Source organism: Podarcis vaucheri (assembly GCF_965113315.1).
Source record: "Podarcis vaucheri genome assembly, chromosome: 2".
Taxonomy (NCBI): domain Eukaryota; kingdom Metazoa; phylum Chordata; class Lepidosauria; order Squamata; family Lacertidae; genus Podarcis; species Podarcis vaucheri.
The window spans coordinates 65,796,125-65,821,402 of record NC_138760.1 but is presented as its reverse complement, the minus strand read 5'-3'; the positions used below and the strand labels follow the sequence as shown (position 1 = coordinate 65,821,402).

The window sequence follows — 25,278 nt, the reverse complement described above, 5'->3', positions numbered from 1 at the left end:
CTTGGGCCAGTACTATTTTTGGCACTCCTTCCAGTGCAGAGGAGGCATACACAGCTTCCCATTGGCTGCAGGAGCTTCCTGCAGCCAATGAGAAGCTGGCCAGCGTTGCGGAAGGTGGTCCCCCACTTTGCCCAGTTTAGTGCAGCGCACGGCAGCTGACTGAGTGGGTGGTGGGGGTCCCCAAGCGGGCGGCAGGGGTCCATGGGCTGGTTAAGCAACCCCCATGGGCTGCTTGTAGCCCATGGGCCTTGGGTTGCCAACCCCTGATTTAGGTAATGGGCCCCGCCTGCTATATAAAGGATGACCTCATCAGCCAATCATAGCATTCAGGAAGGGAAGAGACTAACCTGATCCCAAGCTGTAGTTTCACCCTAAGGCGTCCTAGTTACATGGCTGCCTGAACAGGTGCAATTATATTGATCTCTCAAACAAGGCAATAATAGCAATTTAATTCAGCTCAGTATTATGTCCTTTTACAGTGATCGCCTTTCATATGCCTTAATTCTGATGACTGGCAATATTTTAAGATCAAATAGTTTATCCACTTTGCTTCTTCTTAAAGATCTTTCTCCTTTTTTGCGCTGATGCTAACATAAAAAGGAAAGTTATATTAAAAATTTGGAGGGGTAAGAAGGCTCTGGAGAACTGTTGCCTGGGTAGAATTTTGATTGGTGATTAATTTAATTGGCCGGAAATCATTCTGTTTCTGATTTATATTCTGCTTGGGACTGTCTCTCAAGCTCATGCTAATCAGTAACTCATTTTTCCTATCAAACAAAATTTACAGACATGAGCATAAACAAAAGCATTCTGCCAGGAAGGTGACCTTGCTCTCTCACAAGCAGCATGTTAGTAATTGATTTTAATGTTACACTGTTGTTGATGCACTGGGCATCTTTCAGGGTTTAAAGATGGGTAGTGTTGTTGTTTTTTTAAAAATAGACAATTATTGAGAGTAGCTGGCAAATATTTTGTTTTGCTAAAACATTTCTGAAGAACAGGAGCAAGTATTACGAACATGCCCCATTTGTCCCAAAGATAAATGAATGCTATGCTGCTAGAATTCTTGTTGAGATGTATCTGTTACCCGTGAGGCAAGGTGAGGCGACCGCCTCAGGTGGCAGGATCCACAGGGGCAGAATCCACTCCCTCCTCAGCAGCCCCTGCATGCTATCTCTACAGGGCCTCTCAAAAAATAGGACGCTCTTCTGGTCTGGAGAAGGTGGATTTGATTCTCCTTGATCTTCACTCACTTCTTCCCTGGTGGCAGGGTGGGGGGGACAGCCATTTTGTGGATCACCTCAGGTGTCAAAATGTCTTGGGGCAACCCAGAGTCAACTGCTGTTGGCTGCTCCTCCAGTCTTGATTGCCTTGTATCAGCCTGGCAGTGGCAGGGCTCTTCAATCCACAAAGGCTGGCAGACAGCAGTGGGTGAGTAGCTCATCTGAGCACAGCGAGCCAACAATCTCTCGCGACTACAAACTGGAAAATCTCAGCAGCAGTAAATAAGGGCATGGTGCATGTGTGCTGTGTATATGGTGTAAATGTGATATGTACTTACATGGGAGAGAATATGGGTAGCAACGCCCAGTTTGGCTCACTGCCAGTGCCAGCATGTAGATGCCGGATGGCTGGCCAAGGGTGAAAGTGACCACCCCGTTGCATGTGTGTACTATCAGTTATTCCTTACAGTGATGCCCCTTTAAAGGGGACATCCTAATGCTGCTGGTCTCACTACAGTGGTACCTCGGGTTACAGACGCTTCAGGTTACAGACGCTTCAGGTTACAGACTCCGCTAACCCAGAAATAATACCTCGGGTTAAGAACTTTGCTTCAGGATCAGAACAGAAATTGCATGCGGTGGCGCGGCAGCAGCAGGAGGCCCCATTAGCTAAAGTGGTGCTTCAGGTTAAGAACAGTTTCAGGTTAAGAACGGACCTCCAGAACGAATTAAGTGCTTAACCCAAGGTACCACTGTAGTTGTATTGGTTGTTACTAAACACATAGCGGCTTCTTTCCTGCTTCTGAGCAATAAGCAGGCAAAAGTCTCCAAATTTATGCTTTATTGCCACTATGTGATTGTGACTCTAAAAAAAATATTTTCTCCCTTTCTCACTCACCTTCCTATACTTCCTTGAATTAATACGTTGTGCAGTAAAATGTATTTGTTTCTTGTTCAAGCACCGCCAAGGTTTTTTCATTAATTGTGATGTATAGGATGATGCTTGTGCAATCTGACAACTTTTCAGGCTGTAAATTGAATGTTTTATGGCCTGTTGAAAATGTGAAAAGAAAGCAACAACTGCCATCGGCTTCAGTATTATGTACCTAATAATTTTCTAAACCTACTGGAAGGCAATTTATAACATCTCTGATGGTGACTTTGCCCTGGCTTATGATACAATCCCTTATGTGTCTACTCAGAGGTAAGCGCCACTGAGTTCAATGGGACTTAATACCAGATAATGTGAGTGTAGGGTTTCAGCCTAGTTATTCTGCTTTCACAAAAGTTTGTAAAAGTTTGTTGGTTTTTAAAGGTTTTTTTGAGTAACCAGAAAGTAAGAGATAAATCATAATTTTTAAAAAACCTTTTGGGATACCGTATATCCAGAGTTATGTACACAGAAGGCCTCTTGCACAATGGAACTGTTTAGCATCCTTGTTCCACACCACAGCCTTTTGTAGTCCCTGAAAATCCTGGCCTGAGTGTTTGTGGGACTTCATGAAAGGCCTAGGACATAACAGAGGGGTGCTGTATGACGGGATAATTTCCTGAAAATCAGGCAGAGGCATCTAACGAGTGAGGCACCTGACAATATACTAAGAGATCTATAAATGTTACTGATTTGTTTTCTTTCATTTATATCCTGCCTTTCTTCCATCACAAGTTGTCTTCTATCCAAGCACACCTTTGCTTCAACAAGATGGCAGTTTTGTGTACCTTCACATAATACCCCAGGATACATTTATATTCCTTAATATGTGGAATATGGCCATTTATTATTCTTATTTCTCATTAGTAGAACAGGGAGGTTTGCAGCAGCCTTCTCACTCCCCACTTACCTGGCTGAGCCATCAGTGATGCCAGACTAATTCTTCTTGTTCAGGACATAGATTATTTTCATACCAACACAGCTGGCTTTTCATCAGTGTTTGCACTGCTGATAATTTGACAACAACTAATGACTGTCTGCATCAGATATCTTAAATAGGCAACTTGTTAAAAAACAGTAGAACAGGCTTCATAGTCATGCTGTCCTAAACTGCTCTGCAAATTGATGCATGAGACACCGATGACACAGTAGCTATATAAGTAAGCAGAAGCAGCTGTTTTGCTTTTAGCAATAATTCACTGAGGGTTTACAGTAATAAAACTTGTTTTATTGGGATGAAAGCAAAAAAGACTGTGTATCGGCAGCAAATAGTGAATCACAATTCACTGAAGGAAATACCAAAACAGACATTCATTTAACCAATCTTTTGACTATCTTACGCTCTGCTTGGCTGTAAACAGTAAGATGGTTCCACTGCCTAATGGTCTTGAGCCATGGAAGGATAATGAGGCTGCAATCCCACACACATAGCAGTAAGTCCCATTGAATTCAGTGGGCCTTGCTGCTGGGCAGGCCCAGACCGGGGTGGGTGGGGGGCTATGGGCCACTTGGCCCAGGCCTCCGGTTCCAAAGGGGGCCTCAGTCAGCATATTCACAATCACAGGGGATGCACTGGGGCGAACGCGGAGGCGCAAAGGCAGATACTCAGATATGCAGATACGGTTCAAGCCTTGAAAGAAAATTATTTGTCAGCATAACTTTTGTGAAAATTATTTATATACTTACTTATTTATAAGACTTCAGTTATCCCCAGGGTAAAAAAAGGGGGGCACATTATCTGCCTGGCTCTGCAAGGCCCTGCTGCTGGGTAGATATGCATAGGATTGCATTGTGAGAGTTTGTAAGCCATCTTGGCAAGTGCTTCTTAAGCTTTTTGGATCCCAAAATTAAGGCTTCCTTCCTAAGTATTTTCAGTGATAATTGGCTTTTCTGGGTGAACTTATCCTAAATGTTAGTTTACTACCCTGAAACAAGCATCGGCTCCAAGATGCCCAAGTTCTTCTCTCAAATATCAATTTGCATTTATTTATTTATTTATTGCATTCAAAGCACCATCCAATTTACCAGATCCTCTGAATGGTTCATAAAATCCAAATACTTTAGAAAGCTAGTTCTACTCAGAATAGACCCATTGAAATGAATGGACATGACTAACTTAGCTCTGCTGGTTTCAGTTTGGCTACTGAAGCTAGAACTAATGTTGGGTACAGTTCAATAAATTCAAAAATCACCATAAACCATCACAAAGCTGTACAAGATTAATAAAAACAATAACAAGCAGTACTAAAGGTGAAGCAGGATTGGTCTAGTTATTGCAATCATTATTAAAAGGCCTGGGGACACAGAAATATCTTCCCTTGGTGCTGAAAATATGCTTTTGTAGACACCAGATGAACCTTCATAGGGACAGCATTCCAGAATGGGGGCACAACTATCCACATCTCCTCATTAAGTGGGGAGACCTGGAGAAAGACCTCTGATTATTACAGTCTTATTTGCAGTGATTTCCATGCTGCTGTTGAACAAAGTAGGAGGGGATGGGCTTCTTAACTTCATGGTTTGCAAAGCGGGACCAAAGGTTTTCTCACAAATTATTACTTCAAGTCCTGCAAGCAGGGTAAACAGAGCTGTGCCCACTCTGAGGCTGTTCACAATCATTTGAACAAGTCTCTTCCTATGCTTGAATGCCCATAACAACTGTAGATTCAGGAAAAGTTGGCTGTTAGAGAGGAAAAAAGCAGCCCTGAATGGTTCTCACAGATGAATGCTGACTTGTGATGATGGCACAGGGACTATGGTTAAAGTAGGACGATATCTAACAAAAGCCTCTTGGGTGACTGATTTTCTATTGCTTTTAAAAGAATCCTGCTCTTCTGGGGCTGAAGCACCTTTTTCCGTTTAAGCGGAAAGAGGCTCCTGTGAATCCATACTTCTTGTTGACACACGCTGCACAGAGCAGACTTGTAACACTAACCAAAAAAATGGCTCTCTGCCAAGTTATAAGTATGGATAGTCCAAAACTGCCTCTATATATTTCTAAGTTCTTCTTTGCTGAGAATGTCACTCTCCTCCGCCCTGCAAACACACCTGCACTTTGCTTCCAGCCTAGATTGTCTTTCTCTGTGCCATGAGGCCAATTCTGACATAATCTCCCCAACATCCTGACATCCTTAGAATTAGCGCCAGTGCTATTCTTCACCCAGCAGCTGTTGGATGTGGAGCTGCCCACCTGACTTGTTTAACTCAGTGGGTTTATTATTGGCAGCTGAGTCTTGGGTTCTTTCTGGGGAAGAGCATGTGCCCCAAAACAATATAGTGATATAATCCCTATATTTTTTCAGTTATTCTTTTAGATTGGGGATAGCAAACTTGGTATTGTCCAGATGTTGTACCTCAGCTGCCATCATTCCAAACAATCAGACATGCTAACTGGGACTGGTGGGAGTTGGAGTACAACATCTGGAAGGTGTCGCATTGGCTATCCCCAGTTGATATATACAAAGTATAACAAAACAATCCATAGCAGAGCTCAAGTCAAATGAATTATATTTATAATAACCATAAGCCATTGAAGACAGCAGAGCTATGTTGTCATGTAAATGAAGATAACAAATGCAATGAATATGAAAAAAGGAAGAACAGAGAAAAATAAGAGAAGAAGATACGTGGCTGCTGATCCCTTTCCCCTATTGTAATGCATAAAAGAAATAAAGAAAGGAAAAACTAAATCCTAGTCCTGCACAATGAGGAAAAAACAGGATTTTGCTTTTCTAATGTATGCAGTATAATCTGTCCTTCCAGGCAACTCCTGTTTTTGTCTGTTTATTTCAGTAGGATAAAGTCTAACAGTATTGTATCTCATTATTAGAGAAATACACATCCCTCAAAGCAAAATGTTCATATCCACTGAATGAAAAGCAGTTCTTCTGTGGCTAACATGCCATGCCAGCCTTTCAACAACTATATTTACACGTGTGTTTTGAGCATTATCAGGATGAGCGTTGAATGTGGAACAGAAATACATGCTATCAAATCCCTGCTCATCTTTAAAAGCTTTGGAAAAATCACTGTTGCTAAAATCTATGTTGCATAGGGTTGGTATGGAGTTAAAATGGGATAATTATATATTACCTCAGTCAGGAGTGACTTCAGGAGCATGTTGCTTCCGCTTAGCTTTCAAAAGACATTTGAAGTAGTATAATGTGCAGGTGGTGCTGTGGGTAAAACCTCAGCGCCTAGGGCTTGCCGATCGCATGGTCGGCGATTCGAATCCTCGTGGCGGGGTGAGCTCCTGTTGTTCGGTTCCAGCTCTTGCCCACCTAGCAGTTCGAAAGCACCCCTAAGTGCAAGTAGATAAATAGGGACCGCTTTCTAGAGGGAAGGTAAACAGTGTTTCTGTGTGCTGCACTGGTGCCGGCTCACCAGAGCAGCTTCGTCACGCTGGCCACGTGACCCGGAAGTGTCTCCGGACAGCACTGGCCCCCGGCCTCTTAAGTGAGATGGGCGCACAACCCTAGAGTCGGACACGACTGGCCCGTACGGGCAGGGGTAACTTTACCTTTTAATGTGCATTTATTAACAATATCTGGGAAGTCTTTTGCTTAATTTCTGTTAGCTAATAAATCTGGGGTCGAAAGAGGGGATCTGTGGGGCATAAATTATGACACAGAGTGCATTGGAGAAAGTGTGAGACATGTAACTGATACAGTTTTGCAACCTTTTTTTTTTTAAAAAAAGCAAGCAAATACCAAAAAAAACCAAAAAACCACCCCTGGCTCTAGTAGTTATACATCTGTAAAATTCATTCCTCATTCTATATAGCTACATACTTTTATAGAGATTATTGCCATAGAAACAAAACAGTAATATGGTGGCAATATGCTGGCAATAAGTGGGATTTGGCCATCTTTCCAGATTTAATACAGTATGTACACTGCATTTAATATAATGTAGGATGAACAGCAATCATTTGAGGCTGGGAAGATTATTATCAATGCACTGCATACCCCCCTTTAAAACAAGAAATTTCTATAGCTTCTTTGCTTGCTAGAGTAACACAAATTCAATTACTGTTCATGAGCATGCTGTCCTTTCGAAATCAAGCCTTCTTGTTGTCTTGTTTGGTTTTTAATCAAGAGAAGGCCTTCCCCCTCTCCTTTCTTTCAGTAGTTGGAGATCCATCACCGACAATATTATTACAGATTTTCTGGAAACAAATGTAGGAGTGAATCAGACCAAACTGCAGGGACTTTCTCATTGAAGGACGAGATAATGAAAATTCTATCAATGAAGCCTGAATAGGGTTCAGTGCCCTGACAACCTTGTCATTCAAAACCAAGTGAAGTAACATCTCTTTCCCACCACCACTTTTTGTTCATAGTTAAAACTAGTGAAGCATTATTCATATTACACCCCACCTTTCTTCCATCCAACATGGGATCCAAGTCAACACACATGTGGTTTCCAGGAAGTCTCCCATCCAGGTGGTGGTCTTATGTGCCTTCAGACTATACCCTGGCAGTGTTCCAAATCTAGAGGAACAACAGGGACAGTGCATTGTATTAAATGCTAATAATATGCCTCAGAATGGCTGCTCCATGTATTAATTTATTAGGAACGTAGGAAGCTGCCTTATTCTGCACCAGACCATTGGTCCATCTAACTTAGTGTTGCCGACATTGACTGGCAATGGCTCTCTGGGATTTCACACAGTGTTTTCTCTCATACTTACCCTGAAATTTTAGGAAACTGAACCAGGGCTTTCTACATGCAGAGCAGATGCTCTACGAGTGATCTATGGCCTTCCTTATTATTCTTAAGATATTTCTGGTGTCTCCAACTCCTTGAAAGATTCCATCAATGGAGTCTCCTAAAATTTTTACACATCACTTAGGAAGACAGGCAAACTAATACCAGTGTACTGGAAGAAGCAATGATTCTTCAACATCAATTGTTGTGTGGATGCCTGATTATCATTTTCCAAAGCAACTGCTCTATTCCGAATTTAAAAATGGAAAGCGTAATGCTGGTGGTCAACAAAAGAGGTTTAAAGACTGTCTCAAGGCAAATCTTTAAAACTGTAGTATAAACACCAACAATTGGGAAACACTTGCCTGTGAGCACTCCAACTGGAGAACAGCCTTTACCAAGGGTGTCATAGACTTTGAAGGCACTCAAACTCAGGACGCAAGGGAGAAACGTGCTAAAAGGAAGGCATGCTTGGCAAATCCACACCGTGATCAACTCCTGCCCGGAAACGAATGTCCCTACTGTGTGGATCCAGAATTGGCCTCCACAATCACTTACAGACTCATTGTTAAAACCGTGTTTATGGAAGACAATCTTACTCAGCTATAAGTGATCGCCAAAGAAGAAGAAGCATGAATAAAGTGGTAAGGAGTGCATAAAAGCAAGGTAGAAAAGAAAAGAAAAGAATTTCTTCTGCACTTTTTAAGCCAAATACTTTCTCCAAGCCATTTTTCAGGATTTTTTGTTGTTGTGTGCGCTATTTGGATGTTCTTTGCTGTTGTGCTGCACGCTACAGGAACAAACAGTAGGACTGCATAGAGTAGCCCCACGTCAGATGTCTGCAAATACAGTGTGAACATCTGGAGCAAGGGGACCTTTGCACATAGAGTTGTATGCATTAAGGTTTCCCTATTATCTGCAATCCTGGTCATTCAGAGTTGGAGGTCCCAGCAAAGGCTTTATGCACACAACTATTTGCTATAGCCATTAACACTGGGTGCACAGAAGTCAGGAGATGTGCAGTTAACAGCAGGGCCATCGCTGATTGGTGCAGCCCCACTCCTTATTCCTGGATAATTCAACATGAGAATAGAGAGGAACCAGAATATAGATATATATCTGCTTGATGTTTTCTATTCCTTTTGAACAATGATTAATGTTTGCACGATGAAGGGGTCCAGTAGATGGCCCCAAACAAAGTGTGATCTGCCTCATGACCACAGAGTGAACTTCAGTGGACTGGGTACATCAAGAGATATCGCCCAGAGCAATTTTGTGGGCCTCAGCAAGGCAGGCAGGCTGCTACTGATGGCGTAGCTGGTGTAGGAACAGGGCCAGGGATGGATCCCAAATAGCTTTGGCAGAAGAAGGCTTCCTTGCCATTTAAGAGGCTAAGTAAGTGCTATAACTGCCCTGCCATTGCTGAAACCATCTGGTTTAGCAAGGATTTATCCTCTCTTCTCCCACCCATGGGAGGCCCAGGGAGATATCTGTGGGACATTTTAAAAGCATTGTCACACTTATATCCTGCTGCCACAGCCAGATTGCTGCTACCTTCGCAATCCATAGAAAGCCCCTGTTTATCATTATCATCATCACTTGGCACCTTATTATCTTTGCCTTGTTTACCCTCAGCAGAAAGCACTGTGTGAGACAAGTTATTTCTGGCAGAAGGAAAACTAAGAATGAGAGAGAGAACAGTAATACATATCCACCCTGTGGAATGTGAACCTAGGCACAATGCTGGGGCACACACTCTTAATTTCTTTCCCCTCAAATAAGAGTTGATTCCTTAATGTTTTAGTTTAAGCAGGCATAGACATTGAGTTGTTTGAGTTAGCAAGATGTGCTGTCTGCAAAATGTTAACTACTGAATTCAGGTGTTTGAAACTTGACAGGTTTATTAATAGGAATATATACAGCTGCCTGACAGGGCTCTTACAGGCTTTCACCTAAGCTACAGGCAGGGAACCTGTGGCGCTCTAACTTCTTTTGGGCTCCAGCTTCCACGAGCCTCAGTCAGCATGGTCAACTGTAAGGGATGATGGGACTTGGAATCCAACATCTGAAAGGCCACAATTTTCCCATCCCTGACCTAGATTAAGGGCAAAAAATGAACGGAGAGTCTTCAGGCAGTACACAATTAATTAATTGTTCCTGAAAATGGCCATCAGAGTGTCATGTGTCACTCAGCATCTTCAGGGTCAGATGTGGGATGGCAGGCTCTGGAGGAAGATGAAGAGGCAGATAAGGAAGAATGGGGAGGGGCTGGGCCCTGTCAGATGGTAATGTTGGAACAGGAGTCCCAGCTCTTCTTCCAAACACCTGAGAGATTTTGCAAACCTAAACCTTTCATTTTAGTTATTCACTGTTAGGCAACATTTCAGTTTATGGCCATAGCTCTAGTTGAACTTCTCTGCTGACTTTAAGATCTTGCTCTGCCTTCTGTTACAGGGATGCCCCAAACACTGAGCTCTACCAGCATGTTTACTCCTTGTGGCTTCAGCCCTCATCATCTACATCCACCCAAAGAAGGTGATGAAGGAGGGCTGATCTTTCAAGATGGAAACCTCACCTCAGCATCTCTTGACGCTTTAATCCAGCATCTTATACCTACAGCTGACTACTACCCTGAGGTAAGTCGTGTGTTAATGTAAGCTGCCACATCACTTTCATGAACTGGATCGTTGGGAGGGATTCTTGCTATGTCCATCATACTGTCAGGGCATGCATTTCAGCTTGCCAGACAGAATGTCCCCCCTCCCTTTTCACTTACTGTTCTGGGAGTTCTCTCAACAACCCCCCCCCCAGAGCCAATATTTTTTTGGGGGGGAGAGGAGGAGAGAGAGGAAAGCCCCATTGCACAAGTGGTGGTCTTTGTGCAGGGCTTCCACTGATGGGACTCATCCATTTCAAATCCCAGTTCAAGCGCTAGCTACCACTTTAAAAGTCCTAAATGATTTAGGACTAAGGTACCAATGGAACAACATCTCCCATATGAGTCTTCATTCACGTTTCAGTCATTGTGGGAGATTTATCTGAATCCCACTGTTGTCGGAGGTTTGGTTGAGGGCTTTCAACATAGTAGGAGGTCTGCTTGGTTTATGGGGCATTAAAATGCTATTTTGTTTGAATGAGCTTAAGGTCTTGAGTATACTGAATGTGATCTCCCATACTGTTTTACTGGATCGCTGCATGTTTTATCAATAGTGTTCTATACTATGTGAGTTGTAACCCACCTTGGGTATTGCTGTATTCAGTGGAATGATAGGGAATAAATATTTATGATTATGTGATTCTTGTAGAGCTCTTTCACACTGAAGTAGCATGGTTGCCCAAGTGGAAAGGAAATTTGTATCATGACAAGAATTGTAAATGTTTGATGAAATGTAGGATACACTGCAAGATAAATGGTTCTGTGTAACCCTTTGATTTAACCTGAAGTTTCTATTATTCTTCCTAGACTTCATCCAAATCACTGGGGCAAAGTCAAGGGGAGGAAGGGATGTTAAACAAATATCATATACTAAGAATAGCCTAACCAACTGGATCAGGGGACATGTTCTTATTATTGCGAATTCTAGTTTGCTAAATGCTGCTTTCAATTGCACTCACAGTTAAAAGATCTTAAGTTCCATTTAGTTCAATTACTTCTAAACATGTATAACTTAGGGCTCAATTGCAGCCACTGTTAACTTGGCTTTTGTTGTTACATCTAGAGCTAAAAGTACTTCATTAGTGAGAATCTATAGCCTAACAACTTTTGATTGAAAACAATGGTCATTTACATGAAAGGAAATGAGCACTCAAGATTGCAGCCTTAGCCCATGAAAAGAGTGGCTATTTTTTTATTTAAAAAAAACTCCACTGTGCTGGAGATGAATACTCTACCAAGGCTAATGCTTCAAAGTCAATAATTGCAAAGTTCAGCAAATTCTGACATTTTTAGCAACACACACATGAGCATGATACATATCCATCTTATATTCACAGTTTCATATATTCATAGATTAATTTTGTCCTGTGAAGCATGAAAAAATTGGAAACTAAAAGTATAACAAAATTATCTAATTTCTTTGCCTGTTTGTTTTTTTGGTTGTGAAGCAGATGTTTAATCTTAACGTTGTTGTTTTTTTCTTCATGTAACACTACAGGACTATACAATACCTTATGCATTTTGCATAGGTTCTGTTTAATTAGCTGCAACAATATTGGTTTTTATCCTCAACCATGTGTCTCAAAAAATGTGGTTAACAGTTTCGATCTACTAATTACTTGAAATTAAATCATATTGCGTTCAATATAACGTAATCCCAAGTAAGTGTGTAAGATTGCCAGCATTCTGCTTTCAGCCTGCTGGATATCATTAGGAAAAGGATCAATGGCTATATCAGGGGTAGGCAACCTAAGGCCCAGAGGCTGGATGCGGCCCAATCTCCTCCTCAATCCGGCCTGGGGACCATCCGGGAATCAGCATGTTTTTACATAAGTAGAATGTGTCCTTTTATTTAAAATGCATCTCTGGGTTATTTGTGGAGCATTGGAATTTGTTCATTTCCCCCCCAAAAATATAGTCCAGCCCACCACATGGTTTGAGGGGACGGTGGACTGGCCCATGGCTGAAAAAGGTTGCTGACCCCTGGGCTATATGCTACATCCATGGTTGGAGGCAGTAAGCCTCTGAATACCAGTTGCTGGGAATCACAGGTGGGATGAGTGCTTCTTTCAGGCTTCCCATAGGCATCTGATTGGCTACTGTGAGAACAGCATGCTGGACTAAGTGGGCCTTTGGTCTGATCCAGCAGGTCTCATCTTGTTCTTACAATCTAAAATACATACATTTGGGCTGTGATCTTATACATAAATTGCAGGGAGTTGGGCTAGATCAGGGGTCTGCAACCTGCGGCTCCGGAGCCGCATGTGGCTCTTTTACACCTTTGCCGTGGCTCCGGGGCAGATACTAGCGAGGGGAGGAGGTGCATTGTGCGCCCCGACACTCCCCACTGTGGCGGGCGCTGTACTGGCTGTGACATTGCATGGGGGCGGTGCGTTCGTTAGCCACGCACCGTTCCAACGTCACCTTCCCGCCCGCTGTCAGATCAGAGGGCAGCGGCGCGCATGGTTTAAATGTCACAATGGTTTTGCGGCTCCCAGGTTTTTTTTTCCATTCGGAAACGGGTCCAAGTGGCTCTTTCTGTCTTAAAGGTTGCAGACCCCTGGGCTAGATGATCCTCGGGATGCCTTCCAACTCTGATTCTATCTATCTAAGCTGATGGACACAAGACAAGATTGGAAAATGCAATTCTATACACATGCAGTACTATACATACATCTGTTGTTGTAATCGTAATCATTATTTTAAAAATGGCACTAAAATGTTGGTGGGTTTTCATGATAGCTTTTTTAAAAGTGCAAGCTGAGGTGTGGAAATATGGAGTGTGACTTTTACTGTTGGGGAAAACGAGAAACTGAGAGAAACCAAAACTGACAGTCATCCATCACTAGGCTGTAAGTACAGCTGGAACATAATAGACATTTGTAAAAGTTTGCATGGTGGTGAACGGATGTATTTTACCCCATCTCTCATTGTAATAAAACCTGTGGGTTATCCAATCAAATGAATGGTGATTGATTCAGAACAAACAAAAGGAAGTAGTTTTTCTCCATTCACATAGTTAATCTGTGGGATTTCTTTCCAGCAGGTAGATGACTTTACAGGGGGATCAGACAATTCAATGACGATAAAGTTTTAGTGGCTACCAGTCATTATATTACAGCTGTTTATCTTGTACACGAGTAAGGCTCTGTCTTCTTTTCAATATATGTAATCTCTCCTCCTTGCAAAGTCTTGCTGTGGGTTCCCTTTGAGAAATCATCGCTCATATTTATTTGCAGATAAGTTTGCCTCTTTCCCTTTTCCAGAAGGCCTATATCTTTACATTCCTACTGAGCTCAAGACTCTTCATTGAGCCTCATGAACTTCTGTCCCGAGTTTGTCACAAGTGCATCGAGCAGCAGCAGCTGGATGACCCAGTGCTGGATAAGGTTAGTACTACCAATGGCGGGTGGGTGGGACTGCCTTTGCAAAGAGCTGTCAGTGCTAGATCAAACTAAAGAAATCCCCTGGCTTTATTCTCTTTTGAATCTTTACATTCCTTGCTGCCTGTGTGCATTCACTCCCATGGGGTTTTTTGTTGATGCTGAGTGCCTAGCATGGTTGCATTCTAACATAACATCAGTGCCTCTGAGCAAAGCTGCAGGCACTGGGTGTAGCAAACGCTTCAAATCCCCTTCTATCTTCCTCTTGCAGCCTGTCTCAAGTCTTCCCAGGTGGTTTCCCTTTCCTTTCTTGAAGGTTTCGCTGAAGCCTTCAGGGTTCCAGGAGGAATCATTTAAGCTGTGCACTGTCAAGAGCAGGTGTCACTACAATGCCATATATCTCAGTTTTGCCTAATGCATCGTCCCTTAGCCCTAGGCATAGTTTGCAATCGTTCCAGGCTTACCTGTCACTGGCAACTCCCCATAGCAGAATTGCAATTGCCCATTAACTTTGCAGTGAATGCCTGCATGACAAAACATTAATATATTTGTACTACACATCAACAACAAAAACAAAATTGTTCTGTTGTTAGGTAATGATTCCCTAACAGAATGCAGAAAGGTAATGTTTCTATTTGTAGTAAAGTCTCTTCATAAATACAATGGTCTTGCTTGCTCAATCTGTTGAACCTTAGAATTGTAGGACACACTTGCAGGATGTATTATTACTAGAGCAGTCGAATACAACATTTTCCTGTTGCCTAGAATAGACACACACACGAATGTGGCTCCAGACAGGGAGGACATCCTGTCATACCTGCTCTGGAGCTTCCTCCCCCTATGTGTGACCAGGTAGATGGGTGTTGACCCTAGCTGACCATGCAACCATCTCGCTCTTGGACTCTTACTCTCTTACCCTTGGACTCTCACACTCCTGGCTCTTAGCCAGCGCATGGCTCAGCCTTCACATAGGATGGAGCCCACAAGCAGAAAGTCTGAGGTGTAGCTCAGACTTCTTTTCACTCCAACCACTAGATAAAGCCTGTCTTCAAATTACTGCTGTGAACGGAATGTGAGTAAAACGTTATTCTTACTTTTAAAAAAGACTGTGTTGTGTTACTACTTTTTTTTTAAAGTAAAGTAAAGGGGAAACCTGCTAGGAACAATCCAAACTAGACAAGCCAGAATGGATTGCTTAATTTAAGGATTCTAACGAATCATCAACTTGTTTCCAATAAGTTGCAAGGGGAATGTGCTCTGCTGTTTACTCACTAGTGTGAGTGAGGAGGGTTAATATCAAAACAATATTTCCTCTCCTAACTTCCTTAACATTCCCACAACGCTATGGTTTTCAGCAACGTCTACGCTTCCTGCTCTCTCAGGGTTTTGCTTGCGACAGTTCTAACCTGTATAGAGTACTGGCACCTACTCCCCCCCCCTTCCCCTGGCACCAATTTTGTACTGACACTCATGGCTCTTTCATCAGTATATGAAAAGTAATACTCCCCCCACTGCATTATGTAGGTCACAGCATGGACATCCCAAATTATTTCTCTTTGCATCATGCCTTTCTGCAAGTGCCATTTTTGAAAATGCTTCTACAAACACAACTTGGAAACTGGGTTAGTTTAGTTCCCAGAATAGTTCCCATCCTCAACTGTCAAAACTTTTGTTAGAATGTCAGCAGTGCATGAATAGCAGAACTGTATTGTGCTTTTGCTTCTTCAAAGCGGAGTCTGGTGGCAGGGAAAAGATTATAATACATCCCCCATCTGGCTATTCTGTCACTGAAAATAAAAAAAAACCCTGGTGTTAAGAGTGATAGTTTGTGGTGTGAACTTGGCCTTTAAAGCTTATAAAAATAGCCCATGTTTAGCCTCAGTAAGGTACTAATTCACCCAGAAATATTCAGACTGCTGACTGATCTCATGTGATCCAACAAGAAGATTCTCAAGGTAAATCTTTATTTCCTGGCTGTTTATCCAGAAGAGGAAGACTCATAATGCAGTCCTAACCATGTTTACTCAGAAGTAAGTCCTAATGAATTCTGTGGTGCTTACTCCCAAATAAGCAGGATTTGGATTGCAGCCTCAGGCAGTCTTAGTATACAGTCACAGACCTGCTTAACAGCCTCAGTCAGCTATTTTGCTATTTTCAGAAGCCCTCATTAGGAAGACTTTTTACTAGTATGTACTAGCTCAGGGACTGGGAATCTGTGACCCTACAGATGGTGTGTTGGACTCCAGTTTCCATCAATGCCAACCAGCAAGGTCAGTGGTGAGGGAAGATGAGAGTTGTGGTTCAACAGAATCAGGACTTCCTCATCCCTGTAGCATCCCTCGTCCTGGTACTCTAGCTCCTCAACAAGCCCTGAGCTTCCATATTTAGAGAGAGAATGGACAAGTAGCCAGGTGTCTCTTTAACACAGGGCCTAACATTGGGAGGGGAGGCAGCATGAAATGCTTTCTCAGTGCTTCTCTTCCCTAAACCACATATCTGTCTTCAGCCGTGGGTAATAGTGGTCCTAAATGGACAATGGTGTAATGATATAGGGGCAGAGGAAAAGTCACAGGGGAAGGGGATAAAGAATCCCCTGCCAGCCTCCCTGCTCTACCACGCACAACAACGCTCATGAAATTTCATAGGCCACCTATATTATGTTCACTGATAGTAAGAATGTTGCATTTGCCTTGAGACCTGTTTTGGTCACATGCTAAAATGGGCACTTTGATGAATTTGGTTGAAAAAGCAGGAAGCTTCAAGGCACACAATATAATTTTGTTTGATTAGAGGGTGCCTTCCGTCCAGAGGCTAAAACAAGGAAGTTCTCTCTTCTCATTCAAGGTTTCCATTGATGTAATGAATACGTGTGCTGTTTGAAAATAGGCTTCTTAGATTGCTCCTAAAACATTTAGGATCATCTGGCATATTGTACTATAATGCAGAAGATCTGACCCCAAGTATCTTAGAGGCAGAGAGCAGGAAAAGCCAAAGCGTTTTCCTTTGGCAAATACTTGTTAGGTTCATAAAGAAACATTTAAGAATAGGTTATAGCTGTACATAACAGAGAAGTGGATAGCCAAATATTGAGGACATCCAAAGTAGAGATACTTGTGGAATTCTATCATTGCAAATTCCAGTGTGAACCAACACACACACACACACACACACCAGACTAAAGTACATTTTATTTCTGTGCTTAGAAATGCATATTTTGAGATAGAGTAAGTGTTTAAAGGACGCGGGTGGCGCTGTGGGTAAAAGCCTCAGCGCCTAGGGCTTGCCGATCATAAGATTGGCGGTTCGAATCCCCGCGGCGGGGTGCGCTCCCGCTGCTCGGTCCCAGCGCCTGCCAACCTAGCAGTTCGAAAGCACCTCCGGGTGCAAGTAGATAAATAGGTACCGCTTACCAGCGGGAAGGTAAACGGCGTTCCGTGTGCTGCGCTGGCTCGCCAGATGCAGCTTTGTCACGCTGGCCACGTGACCCGGAAGTGTCTCCGGACAGCGCTGGCCCCCGGCCTATAGATGTGAGATGGGCGCACAAACCCCAGAGTCTGTCAAGACTGGCCCGTTCGGGCAGGGGTACCTTTACCTTTACCTTTAAGTGTTTAAAAGCCATAGGGCAGAAAAGGCTTAGAAGTGAACACATGCAAAAGTGCTGCAGACTAGAAACAGGCTTCCATCCCTAATCCAAGGCCATCTATGAAACTAATTTAAATCACTCTATAGGCATGTTGGTGTTCTACCAGTACCACCACTCCGGAATCAGCATTAGGTTAAAGCCACCAGATCTTTTTGCTGAGAGTTCTTAAATTTGCATCCATCTTTTTTTATTTCTAATTTCAGGCACGAATCAGAAAATTTGGGCCCAAAATACTGCAGTTATTGACGGAATGGACAGAAACATTTCCATATGATTTTCAGGACGAAAAGATGATTGGCTGCTTAAAAGACATTATCCACAGGATAGCTCCATGTGATGAGGTGAGGATAGAAGCAATTTAGAGATATACTGAGAAGGTGCATAATCAACAATTGTTCAGTCAACTGTTTGTTATTAAAAATTACTTTCACTATGGAAGAGACTGGGGCGGGGCGGAATTCCTAGTCAAATTTCAAATGACATTTTCTGAAAATGTGAGTATCAATAGAAACAAATACATAATATTGTTTAATTATTTCTGAGCTAAGATGTAAAAAGCTAGTTGCACGGTCAACTAAAAAGTTCACCCAGGTGACCCAATTTATTTGTTGACTAATTTTAAAAAATGGAAATAGAAATTTCCATTTAAAAAAGTTTATGGAATGTAGGTTGGATCCAGATCTTCGAGTAGACTCACTGAAATATAAGGACTTAAGTGGCATCCCTAACATAAGGTAGTGGATCTATTTCAGCTTTCACCAACACAGTGTCTTCCAGGTGTTTTGGGCAGCTGAACTAACTGGGGCTGATGGGAATATGAAGAGCGCCAAGATCAGCAAAGACTGTTCTAGTCTAAACATGGCTAAGGATCCTAACTTACATAGTCATAAATCCAATTGAATGCCATCCAATTTATATTTGAGTAGACATTAGAATTACACTAGGCAATTCTCTTTTTGGGTTTTATTTTGTATCTTCACACATTGTCCTTTTTTCTTCTTCCTTTTACCCTTCTTTATCCTCTGACATTCTGCTTAGCAAAACCAGACCTAATTGCTGAGCTAACTAATATGGCAGAATGAGATATTGCAGAATGGGAGATATTGGAACAAGCAAACAGAAAGAGAGTACCTAATTCAGATTGACTAATATCCTGATGTTTTACATGAAAGATTGCAAAACCAACGGTCCCAAACATTAGCTCATTTTGTGGCCTATTAACTTTTAAGGATATAAACAGTTAAAGGAACCAAGAAGCTGTCAGTGGAGGCTTGAATCATTTTAGATTCCTCCTAATTAGCCAGCTAACAAACAGTGAATATTGAGTTGTGTAGCTTTCAAAGAAGGAGCTTTAAGTTATGCACAATATAAATAACAAATTAGACATCGGGGAGCTGTGTTCAGATGGGGCTCTTAATGACTAAGGTCATAGCCAGCAACCAAAGAGCTACTTTAGCCATGCTCAAAATCTTCAACATACCCAGTTCAATGTTCATTGAACATTGCCTGGTAGCTAGTGAAGCCACCATAGAAAAGGGAAATGGAGACGTTGGTATGAAGAAAGCCTTAATAAGGTATGAATAATTTCTATGGGGCATTATCCAACCAAGTGCTTCCTCTAGGGAAAGGATTTCCAGTTCAACTTAACTTCTCCCCCTTCTTCTCTCCTCACTTGCCCTCTGCCAGTGGCGTACAAAGTGGGGGGTGTAGGGGGCAGATTGCCCTGGGTGCCACTCTGGGGGGGGGGGTTGACAAGTTGGCCCCTGCCTCCTCCCATCTGTAGAGTGGCCAAGGGCGCGCACAGTCAGTATGGGTGCCGCTCGCGCAGTGTCCGTACGGGCTGCCTTTTGCATGGCGACCATATGGGCTGCTGCGCGTGTGCACTCTGTATGGGATGCCGCACATGCACAGTCTGTATGGGTTGCTGCTCGTGCGGCAGCCCATACAGATGCCTGTATGGACTGTGCACGCGAGTCAGTAGCTGCAGAATCAATAGATGCAGGTTGCTGCATCAAAGGTCTTATTGGCCTTTTGGTTGATCTCCAGACAGTTCACATAGCTAGAGTGTGCTTGTATCTATAAGGCTGAGCTTCTTAGATAAATAGCTTCCTCCTGGGTGCTTTCTACCCCCCCCCCTTTTTTTTGTCCAGCTGCCAATTGTTAAGCAGTTTTTATCTGGCAATCTGAATGAAGAAAGGATGCAAAAATAATTATGATAATTATGAGAGTTCAAAGTGAACAAAATATCCACGCTGCTGAAAACATATCAGCCCTATATGGGAAATGGAGACGTTGACTTTGAGCCTGTTGACATTCAGGGTCTTCTTTCAATTGGAGGAGCAGCCTGGACTGTACCAGAGTTCTTCATAAACAAATCTATACGAGTTGGCTGTGGTGGGTGGAGAGCTGGGGAAAAAACCTTAATGCCAGTCTCCCTGAGCAAAACTAGCAATTAATTAAAGGAATAAGTCACAAGGTCCTATTTATGCAGCTATCTTTTGAAAGGGAAGCATGAAAGAGAAACTGTTCCATGGTGGGGTCTGTACTTGTTTGAAGGGAAAAGGGAAGATCAAATCAAAAGTGCAAAAGAATCCTAGGATTATGGAACACATTTTATCTGTTACTGAAATGAGATTGGGATGATTCCTTGCAGCAATATTTTCCTGCTCTTTATCCAGCCTAGTTTCTGGGAGGCTTCTTGCAGTGCTTAGAAAGGTATGCATACTGAGAAGCGGTTTCTTTTGCCAAGAGTTACAATTTGCATTTTGAAAGAGAAAGCTTAATTAAAATCTGAATTTCTAAGCCACCTGCTGGGGCTTGCCATCTTCCTTAAATGTGTTTCTGCTTGAGAATGAAATGTTTTTCTTGAATATTAAACAAAAGTACTCTTTGGTTCCCAAACTGGATATTTAAAGAGAAATAGGATTTTTCATATAGATACCTAGCAGCAGAAATTTTTACAAAGTTCCAAATTAAACTGCATAGTAAGAGTTTTAAAAAAGAGGTTATTTCTATTATAAAAAAGATATTCAGGAATACATTGTGTTTGTTAAATATTTTCTTAGCCACAGTGCTCAGGACAGTTGTTTGTTTACAACTTATGTATGTCACCCAATAAATGAATATCCTCTGGGATATGAACCATAAATTTACATTGCATGAGTAAAAACCTAAAAAGAAGCAAACAAATAATTAATTCTGAATAATAATAATAATAAATGCCAAACTAAATAAACACAATAAAAATAGAAGTGATAAAACTGCCACTAGCAAATAATAGAAAACAGCATTCAAAAGCACTAAATGGTTAATTTAAAATATTTGGAAAATAAAAAGACTGTAGTTGCCTAGTGAGTCTCTCTGCAGAGGGGCACTAGGCACACAAGAGCCTCTCCGCCTCTCTAGTAGCCACCTATTGCACCTTGTTTGGCAAGGCTATTGGAATTAAAAAAAATTAAGATTTATTTTTGTGCAAAGAGTCATTGTACACCTTCAGGATTATACTTTTGTTCCTGCTTGCTTATGGTAGATGTTACATAGATGTTTCCCTTTGCTGACCGCAGGATCAAATCCTCAATAAAGAATTTAAAACTTACATTACAAAACGATTAAAGCACTAAAAGCAGCAGTAGGAAAACAACAATAAGCAGCAGTAAAAAAAAAAATTACTTCAAATACAGAGACTTTAAAAACCAATACAATAAAGCAATCCTCTATGGACCAAACACCTTCTTTAAAAGGACAGTTTTATACTATATTCCATAAGGCCATGAAACAGGGGCAAGACTTCTTCGTTGTATTTCCACGTGGACAAGCTACTGAGGTTTGACAGCTGCCAGCTCAGTTGCCTCTTCCAAAAGCAGTGATGTGTTGTCTGTGCCACTCTTTTTAGTCACCCAGAACATCAGCAACGCATAGCTGATTGATGTGTGCGCCAGTATCCTTCCAGTTGCCCTGAGTGATATGTGACTAGATGACATAATCCGTGGACTTTGCGGTGTGTCTCTGACCTGCCTCGCTTGCTGTGTTGATCCAGCTGTCAACTTCCTCACTGCAGACTTCCCTTCTTTGCAGCGCTTGTATGTCCAGATTAGCAGTAGGCTCAAATCATAGCTGTCTGAGGCAGAGATTGAGAAGAGAGTTTTCTCATAAGCAGTTTCCTCTCAGACTGTCAAACCTTGTTAAATGCCCTTCAGGATTTATGGGCAATGCAGAGGACTGTAAATGCATATATATATATATCTTTTCCAACACATGAAAGAAACAGGACACGAAATTAATTTTGCAGATTCCAAATTGCTCTTTAACATGGAACATCACCACAAGAGAATAATCATGGAAGCCATCGAGATAGAGAAACACCCTCACAACATGAACAAGCGTGACGACACGTCCCGCCTGCCAGACATCTGGAAATTAGCCCTCCCCACAAAAACCGACACCAGAACCAGAGGCACACTGAACGCCGTCACCAATCAACCACACCAGACCCAAACCCAGACCCTCTCCACAGACATATTACAGACTCCATCCAGTAGCCAAACTATAGTGGCACCTCCGGATGCTGCACCCCCCTGCAATCCCTACACAGATCTGGCTGGCACAAGGCACAAAATCACAGCTCGCCCCTATACACGAAGCCAAGCCAGAGCACAACTAAATGCAGCACAGCCATCTTCTCAGAAAAACTCTTCACAAGCTCAAGAGGTTTAGACACGAAAGCTTTAGCAACTAATCTACACTTAATGACCCACCCAGTGGTATTCAGAATATCACTCATGAAATCACTCAAGATATCCCTCAAGTAATTAAGGAACAAAAGAAGAAAAGGCACACTAATCTAGGAACTTCCTCTCTGCCCAAAACGTTGGAGGCTATACACCACACCCCTCAACAGTATTTATAGGAACTCAAACACCAGATTCTGCTCTGTTCCAGTAACAAGAAGCCGAAAGCACCAGCCTGAAGATGACGAGTGAGACCTCGTCGAAACATCGCCCAGACACCCCGACTCTTACACGGGAAGACACCCGAAGACACCAAAACCTGCATTCCTGTACCCGTGAAAATCTACGAAAGCATATAAATCTGCTTTCGTAGATTTTCACGGGTAATATATATATATATTAGCCAGGCTTTTATTAAATAAACACATTCTTCCTCAAGAGAATCCCGCCCATAATTCTTTTTATAAGAAGGCTGGGGAACCTCAGTTCCGGGGGGCTAAATGCAGGCATTCAGGCCTCCCTGTCTGGCAGTGTGCCCAGACGACATGTCTCACTGGCCCTGATTCACACCCCGGTTTAAACCAGGGCAGTTCCCTTTGAGAGATTGGTAACTGCATATGACAGCAACCTTTTTGAGTCCATGGCACATTTGAAATTCTGAAAAATTTCTGGTGCTGTGGGCACCAGTCACAAAATGGCTGCCATGGTGGTTTGGCAGCAGACAAAATGACTGTTGTGGAAGGTGTGGCACAGCACAAAATGCTGCCACATTGAAAAGTTTTAAAAATATAAACAGCCAAACATATTCCAGGAATCTCCTTTTCCAAACAAAAGAAGAAGTCTGTTGCTGGTGAGGTAGTGTTGATTAGAACTAGAAAATAAAACATAAAAATTATTCCTGAACTTAATAATTGCAAATATACATACACAGTCATAAATAAAAAGATGCATTTAATGCTTGCTCTTGAGTCATTATACTATTTTTATTATTTAAATAATTGCTACCCCACTCTTCGGCCCCAAGACTCCCAGGGGAGTCTCTCTACCCCTCCTCTCTCACATACACACAAAGGGGGGTGGGGAGAAGACGGACAGACCCTGCTCCCCAAGCTTACAATTGGGGGACATGATGACACTATTATCTATTATTCTTATTCTTAATTATTAATTTTATTACCCACCCTTCACCAATAAGCCCCAGGACAAGATTAGTAACACTTAAAGCAGATTATGAACACAGAGAAAGGGTGAGCCCCCAAAACACAAATCTCTTGACGCCAGGGTAAAGAGATATGTCTTCAGTATTTGCTGAAAGCTATATATTAAAAAAGCCCAATGTACCTCTGAGGAGTTCCATAACTTAGGGGGTTGCCACAGAAAATGCCCTCTCCCACGTTGCCACCCCTCCAAATAAACTTCTGAAGGAGGTGGTATTACCAAGAGAGCCCCCTTTGCTGATCTTAACATCCAAGAGAGTTTGTAAAAAAAGAGATAGACAGTCTTTCAAATATTTGGGGCTCTAGTTGTTTGCAGATTTAAACACTGATATGAGCACCTTGATTTGGGCCCTGAAATGTACAACCCATTTTAAATTAGCACAGCCTTTCATGGGCAGCTTGGGCAGAATGTTCTGTTTTTTGAAGCCTCACAGCACAAAACTAAAATGGGAAGGTGAAAGCTAATTGGTGCTGTTTCCTCCCCCTCCCCCCTTCTGTATTCCACACATGTTAAACCGGCATTGTGGTCAGTAGGCTGAACTAGCACTGAGCACAGTTGCTCACATGTTTTTGACTGGATGCCAGTCTGGTGGTAGAGATCCATAGGATGGAGCTTAGGGTGGACCTATAATTAAGCTGACTGGAATAGTTTGGTTGAAAATAAGATTCTAAGCCACGAATGGTTTATGGATATTTCCCAAATAGGAACATTCAATCATACCTATTTTATTTTTTTCTAGCTCATGGTTTGTAATGTTTTTCTTTTCCTCCCCCCCCCCCTTGTTCTTTTCCTTTTCCTCACTTCAGGCCTACTGGAAAAAGATGAATCAGCTTCTGCAGACCCTGAATCAGAAGCTCGCAGCTCTTAACCATGGGCAGGAAGGGATAGTCAAGATCAACGCAGCTGTCTCAGACAAGGTGGTTGCTTTTAAAAGTAAGCCCCCATCCATTCAACGAGAAATGATGAGTGTCTGCAGTGATCCCTACACTTTGGCCCAGCAGCTGACACATGTGGAACTGGTAAGTGGAAAGCAAGACTTTTTGCTTTATCTTTAATTTAGGTAAGACAACATTTTCTAGAAAATCCCTATTGAGACTTTCAAGATGGTTAAAATATTATCAAATCCCCTTTCCCATGGTAGGAAGTCAAATGTGTTGCGGTAAGTTTCTGAATAGGACCACAAGTACAGGGCATCATGTGAGTCCTTCAGTCCAAGCAATTGCCCACTGGGAGGGAATAAGATATCTTACTACTAATAACAAAAGCTAAGTTATATAGTGCACCTACAGTAGACCAAATATGTACTGTTCAGGTTAATGCTAGTTTCAGATGCAGCCATCTTCCCCCCCCCCCACATGCTGCAATATGATATTGATTAGTATTGGTCTTGATGAATGAAGAACACAATTTTTCTCTGAATAACCTTTCTGAAAGTGTTCATCCTTAAATATTTGCTAAAAGTTGAGACAGGATGGTCTATTTGGGTCTGGGAGAGGGTCTTGACTTTTCCTTCTACATCATCTTTCAGATTAAAATATCCCCCCCCCCAGGTACTCCAAACTGCTAAATTGCATGTTACATTTTCCCAACTGGGGCAAGTAACAGACTGGGTGAGTGGTATTTTAATCAGGAAAAGAGTTCAGGGAGAAAGGATTAAATATTCTTCCCAAGTGACATGGTCCCAATCCAAATCATCCATCCCATATATGTTGTTTGCACACACACAAAATCAGACCTGTCATCTTGACTAGTTTGGTCCTGAAGCATTCAAGTTTTTAATCAAACTTT

General features: G+C 42.2%; 1 protein-coding gene across 3 annotated transcripts in view; it reads left to right on the top strand.

The window, feature by feature from the left end:
• The window catches only part of RASGEF1C (RasGEF domain family member 1C), an 85,639-nt gene that overhangs the window by 32,702 nt on the left and 27,659 nt on the right, over positions 1-25,278 (top strand). For 2 of the 3 annotated variants that reach the window (XM_082211638.1, XM_082211640.1), the window contains exons 2-5: positions 10,318-10,499; positions 13,786-13,908; positions 17,749-17,886; positions 24,297-24,509. In XM_082211638.1, coding sequence (XP_082067764.1) covers positions 10,320-10,499; positions 13,786-13,908; positions 17,749-17,886; positions 24,297-24,509 — 654 coding nt within the window. In that variant the 5' untranslated portion in view covers positions 10,318-10,319. Of the gene's footprint in view, positions 1-8,065; positions 8,508-10,317; positions 10,500-13,785; positions 13,909-17,748; positions 17,887-24,296; positions 24,510-25,278 lie in introns of those variants that run through there. The other variant, XM_082211639.1, reaches the window with a different exon arrangement.